Source organism: Schistosoma mansoni, assembly GCF_000237925.1.
Source record: "Schistosoma mansoni, WGS project CABG00000000 data, supercontig 0013, strain Puerto Rico, whole genome shotgun sequence".
Lineage (NCBI taxonomy): Eukaryota > Metazoa > Platyhelminthes > Trematoda > Strigeidida > Schistosomatidae > Schistosoma > Schistosoma mansoni.
This window is the reverse complement of record NW_017386025.1, coordinates 3,247,238-3,253,625: the sequence shown is the minus strand read 5'-3', so window position 1 is coordinate 3,253,625 and position 6,388 is coordinate 3,247,238. Positions and strand designations below refer to the sequence as shown.

The following is a 6,388-nucleotide window of genomic DNA, read 5'->3' as shown; positions in this document are numbered from 1 at the left end:
GACATCGTCAGCATAGAGCAAGACCGATGACGATAGTAGACGAGGGTGGTCATTTACGTACAGGAAAGGCAATTTAAATATTCACATGTGTGATCACAAACATTCCTTTAAACTAGTACGACATCCATGTAAATAACTTCACACACTTCATCTAGGGTTCGGAGATGTGTCATTCTATAGAAACTGTGCTTGATTTATCCAAATATTTCTCGCAACCGCAATGAAAGCAGAACCAAGTCGTGCATTGTAGTAGTCCAAAATTTTAAACCGAATACCTTCAAAATTCAATCATTTTTCTCTAGCATTCAGCTGGGATATTTTAAAAGTTTCTTTAAATTGAAAACCTGTTTGATAATTGGCACGACTGAACTGTATTTGTGCAGAAGGTAGAAAAACGATCTATGCCCGTTCTCCGTCGTAGAATTAATGTCACCGTAGTTCATAAAATTATTTTTGACAGACCAGTATTAGAACTTAATGAAAATATGAAACAAGGGTGGTAAGGTTATCACTATATCTGCTGAATCATACTTTAATATCATGGCCTTTTATTGTTTACGATGGATTGCTGATATGAAGCTCATTGTATCTATCTCCTAAGCACCATCTTTTCAGGGGCAAATGTGACTATTACTGGCGATAATAGTTTTATTCAAAAGTTTGCAGAGTGAAGCATAGATCAAGCAAGCGATGTCAACTATTCACACTATTAACATATAATATCATTTTAGGGCGGAGAAGGATGTTCAAATTAGACGATGGAGTGTTTATGAGGTTTATTCTATATAACATTTCATTACAGATAAATTGAATGTTTCTTTGTTTATAAGATCTACAGCAGTTATTAATATTAATTTTTTAAAATTCCGAAAAATGATTCAGTCTGAACAAAGTAAAAACAGTTAGATTCGCATCATATTATACAATGGATCTAATTTTTATTTCGAATCTCGTCGCTTTCGCTTCATTCAAGTTGATAAAGCGAAACAAATGTGTAAAGTATGCAATTTGTGCCTCACGTGGTGGTTTACAAGATTTATTCCAACCACCATTCAGCTTTATTACTATTTTCCGAGTCCCCATCGATACGTATTTTGAGTATTGTTGTTTACAACGAGTCAGATAGCTGAACATGATTGCGTTGCAAAAATAAAATCCTATGATTATTCTTTTTTGCCGACCTTTATGTTGCAGTCACCTCCTCCAAATATGCCCCCGTGTGTTTTTGTTCTGGACCAAGCTCTTTCTGTACGAGCCCTTCAAGAAATGCTTTCTATTCAACACCAAAGCTCAGATGTAAGTTATTAGCAAAGTAAATTTTCTTAAAATTAACAAGTAATCCAATAAGTTACTCTGTTACCACAATACAAAGAGTCTAATACTATGAAAGCTCTATTTGCTCAACCTTGAGTTCACCCCTGAAATTTTTACTGTTATCAGTTTTCCACAAAAGAATAAACCTTATTCTGTCCCATAGGCAAAAACATAGCATTATTATATCTTCTTTTCAGTTTGCTAGGTTAATTATAAGAAGTGACCAGATATAACTAACACATCGTAATTGGACGTCAAAAAATATAGGTACGTCCAAGCAATGTGATGAGATGAGCTCAACATGGATATTATTTTAGTGAATTTAAGATATTATACAGTCGATTATTTGAAATAAGCCAGTTTAGCAGTCTGTAATCGTATGCGCAAAGTGCTATATGTTGTGTGGTTTAAGCTACTTTACATTTGGAATGTTAGTCAAACATTCCTAAGAAAATTTGAGAATGTCTAGTAAAATTTATTAAGTAATCAAGCTCTACAAAATATATATGAGCTGATAAGCCATAAACGTGCTACAATTTTCGAGATTTTGAATTTAGAAATATACGTGGAATTCGGAAGTCTTAAGGAAGGTCATCTCTAAAGTAAAATACACTGTTTGTAACGCAGAGACTTTACTGATGAATTCAAAAATTTTTTGAGTTTGAGCGAGCAAGGGCGTAGACAAAATGAAACAAGTAAGTATTTTTTTACTGACATATTTTTTGTACAAACATGTTAACATGAAAGAAACGACAATTAAACGTTAGTTTATTTAATTTTAATAGGGAAGCGGTCAGTCTGGTCATAGAACTTTGCTCTATGGACATGCTATTCGACTAAAACATAGAGAAAGTAACATGGTAAGTAATGTTCATTGTCTATGTCCATTTTTATACTAAAATAAATGGTATACTTTGGAAGTGAAATACCTTACATAATTTAATATAACTGGGGAGATTATTTGTATAAGCTATTTATTTGTACAAGCTACATCAAACTCAGTGGTATTTCCTCTTATGTATCTATAATTTTCTAACCGGGTTCAATCCTTTTTTTCAACATAATATCATAACTGAAAAAGAGTGATGTGGTTTGTTATAAGGGAGAAACAAAAAAGCACACTGAGTCGCATTTGTTTAAAGCTCACAAATCAATGGTCAAATTTCAATAATTTGAGCTGAATAATACCAGGCAATAATTAAGTAGTGACAAGTTGTAAACACAACTTCCAGTGTTATTACATTAAATCTAGAGATGTGATTAATTTAATGAGCTATGTGGTTAGTCCTGCCTAATATACAGGTTTTAAGAAACGATAGTTGGGGTTGTCTTGAAAGTTACCGTTTCTTGAGGGCATTATCCTTTAAGATTCTTCCTTCTAAACTGTATAGGTGTATGATAATTTTTGTAATACTAATAGTTGTGGCTTTTGAGCCACGTTATCTGTGTTTCTAAACTTGACTACTAAATTTAAAATATGTTTGGCAAATCAACCATACTCACAGATGATTTCAAACTAGGCTAAAAGTATATCTTCCGGTACATATAATGTATTGACTATTTTCGTAGACACATGCGCTACAACTACCCATTAAAGATCTGTTTAATTTATTGGGTTGTCACAAATTATTTTGTCTTCAGACACATCAGTGTCGGGACATGCATCGTGTTTTAGTATCTGACCATGAAGAATCGTCTGTTTTCCTTTATCAACATCAAACAACCTCAATTAAACCCATGTACTTTAACTAATCATATTGTTGATAGTTACCTGTTTCTTACGTTAAAATACAATTCCAAGGCTTTATATATATTCTGGATAGAAGGCTACTGAATTCCATTACGTTTACAGTTGTATTTCTTAAAACTATAATGAAAACCTCAACTTTTATTATCTCTGTTTCGGTAAACTAAAAGATAATATCTCTTGCCGCGATTAGAGTTTAGTTTTAAACCCGATACGTAATATTTTGTCATGCCATGACCTTCATTGTCTTAAAAATAAATTTTCGTAACCTCATGTTATTTTGGATATTACATCAATTTAGTCTTATCCTAACAATTTTCCCAGTACCTATCGTGTCTTTCGACAAGTACATCACAGGACAAACTAGCTTTTGATGTTGGTCTTCAACAGAATGCTGAGAGTAAGTCATTAATTTAAGTATATAAGTGTTTTCATTTCTTAAGAAGTTAATCCAGCATATTTGTTATAAAAAATCATACAACGAGAACTATGTATTTTTAGTTATATAACTGAGATGTTGTTTCTCGGGCAAACATACGATCATTTTTATCTTGGGGTATGTTATCATGAAGTTAATGAAACCTAAAAGGTAGGGATGCCTTGATTTTGACAATAAACCCTACTACGGCGATTCGTTGTCTCCATAAAATTTTTAACATGTTCGCCTGTGATAAAAACTGTTAAAACTGGATGGAGAATATTCCATGAATACTATAGAGTCTTTATAAACATGGGATTCAGATAAATCACTATTCAACAACACACCTGATCTATGAATACATGTGGAACAGGTAACTCACTATCACCAGTCTAAAGATCATCTGAGAAGACAACAAATGTGTACCGAAGGACAAATAAAAGAGAAAAAGCTTACCATGATAATCAGTCATGAACAAGACCTCTGGGACTAGCCTTTATATCACTTACAAAATAGCCAAAAGGCCCACTTCTACGTAAAACAGGCGCTAAAGATATTGTTTAGAATAAAAAAGCTGTAGAATAAGAAAGCTCTCCGACCGAACCACTTAGTTCAGAAAGTACAATACCAGTAAAATCATTTACACGACTCACTAGTATTTTCTAAAGTCTCAAAACCCTGATCATCTCTGTCCATATTCATGATCAGCTACACTATCTGATGGAGGTTAGGGAGATTATTATGACTGTTATTCGAAGATTATGGGTAATAAGGCTTGGACTTTGACTCCTTTAACTATGTAATTATATTCATACTCATAATTTATTCATAGGTAAACAGGAACATCTGAATACACCTAACTATAACATTCTGCTAGTTGACATAATAGTTTACAGATTCAAGTCAAAGCACTTTTAAGGATGATAAAATGAGTTAAGCAAGTGATAAAACTATTCGGAAGTAAAAGTCCGTACGGCGATGAAACGCCCTAACTTTATATTAAATAGTTATGGGAAACATTTGAAAGAATTTGATTTCAAATTTAACCGCCATAAAACGAACAACAATTTAACGCGATCAATTAGTCATTAGAAGCTCTCTAAATTGATACTTTTACGCACAGTACTGACTGGATTTCATGGTTCAGGAAATGAGACCTGGCAAGTGAATTTAATAATGTGATAAACCGCATTCAATAATAAATGCTCCATGATGATTTCAAAATTGGCCCTAAAACTTAGCTTGGTGTTTTTATTTATTGTCAATAAAGAATACCCACAACATTCAGAATGATGCCCAGAAAGAAAAAAAACAACAACAATTTGGTCCAGAATGTCATGTTGACTGTTACAAAACGTGTATATTGAAATTAAAACTCAATTTAATTACTCACTAGTGACATGTGGAGAATGTAAATATAAAAATAATCGTTTTAATTAGCATTTCGATGCCAATCCAGTTACACGATATATATATATATATATATATATATATATATATATATATATTATGACGATGATGTTTAATAGACATCTCTTGGCGCTAAGCCAAGACGCAAAGGTTTATATCTTGAGAGCAAAATAAGTCGCCCTAAGATTAGGAACATGCTTAGCTTTTAACAAGTATCGACCACAGATATAAAACCTATGTATTCTTACTGAAGACTTTAGAAAATGTAGTATGCTTTCGTACGGTGTCTGACTCCTTGAAACTGAATGATTTGTTGGTACACATTCAAACTACAAAAAACTTTTCGTTTGTTTAACTATCAAACACTCAAATTCGTTGTACTTCTGCTTTTAAGCTGAAGCTTGCTGGTGGACAATACATCCAGCGTCAAAACAACGTTCAGTTGGAGAAAAGGTCCGAATAGGAGATGATCTTATTTTGGTCAGTGTTTCATCAGAACGCTATTTAGTAAGTGTTTTGTAATTGTAACTGTGAATGTGATATAAATACTGTTAAGCAAATAATTCCTAGCAAAATATTCTATTCATTGATGGTAACCAGTATCATGGCTCAGGTTAATTCTCAAGATTAAACATTAAATTATTATAAATATTGATTCTACAGTTGCATTTGAGATTACAAATATCTGTAATAATTCTCTTTACACTCGAATTCCATCACTAATATACTGTTTTTGTATTTATTCAGCCTATGAAAGTATACATTTTGTTGAGGTTTTGTTCCTGTATTGCTTCCCCGTACTGTTGATAAGGGTTTCTAAACAGATTATGCTATATTTTAAACTCCACTGTTCATTTGATTACTCGAGTTATTTGACATCGTAAAATATGGTTTGATGGAAGATGTCACAAACAGTTTATAGATTTAGGCTATAGACGAACATTGTTTAAATCAAGTCGTAGTGAATATATAAAAAGGAATAACTGTTTTAGCTTTATCTGTAACACTTAATCAGTATTTGTAAACCAAATAACGGTTGTAAAACATCATATAGAACAAAGCTGACTACTGAAAAATTGAACAAACTGAATGTCATTAAAACATAGATATATGAACGAGAAATATTCTTTACAATAAATTATAATCAAGTCCTACAGTTATAAATCCAAGTTAGGAAACTGCAAGAACAACCAAGTTTAAAACAAATACATAGTCTAAAACTGTCGCATATGAATATGTAACTGTTTATAAAATAAAATTGCCATTTCGCAAATTCTGATCCCTTGGTAAACTTAAATCAGATGAGAAGAACAAGATCTGTAGAATAACATGGATTCATTTTATTTCAAAGCTTCTCATCAACTGCATGTGGCTGATATTTACATTAGTAGTATCATCATAAAAAGCTTTACGTAGCATAGTCAATGAAGTTTAGTTTGAAACTGTACAAGAAATAAGAAGAGGAAACGACGTAATAACATAATAGTTGAAATTGGCTA

At 32.2% G+C, this 6,388-nt stretch overlaps 1 protein-coding gene across 1 annotated transcript in view; it reads left to right on the top strand.

Annotated features, from left to right (window-relative positions):
- Window positions 1-1,185: 1,185 nt before the first annotated feature.
- The window catches only part of Smp_163570 (ryanodine receptor related), a gene marked incomplete at its 5' end in the record, with an annotated part of 163,645 nt that continues 158,442 nt past the window's right edge, over window positions 1,186-6,388 (top strand). The window contains 4 exons of the mRNA XM_018790926.1: window positions 1,186-1,296; window positions 2,100-2,174; window positions 3,386-3,461; window positions 5,284-5,396. Of these exons, the coding sequence (XP_018645937.1) occupies window positions 1,186-1,296; window positions 2,100-2,174; window positions 3,386-3,461; window positions 5,284-5,396 (375 nt within the window). The remainder of the gene's footprint in view (window positions 1,297-2,099; window positions 2,175-3,385; window positions 3,462-5,283; window positions 5,397-6,388) is intronic.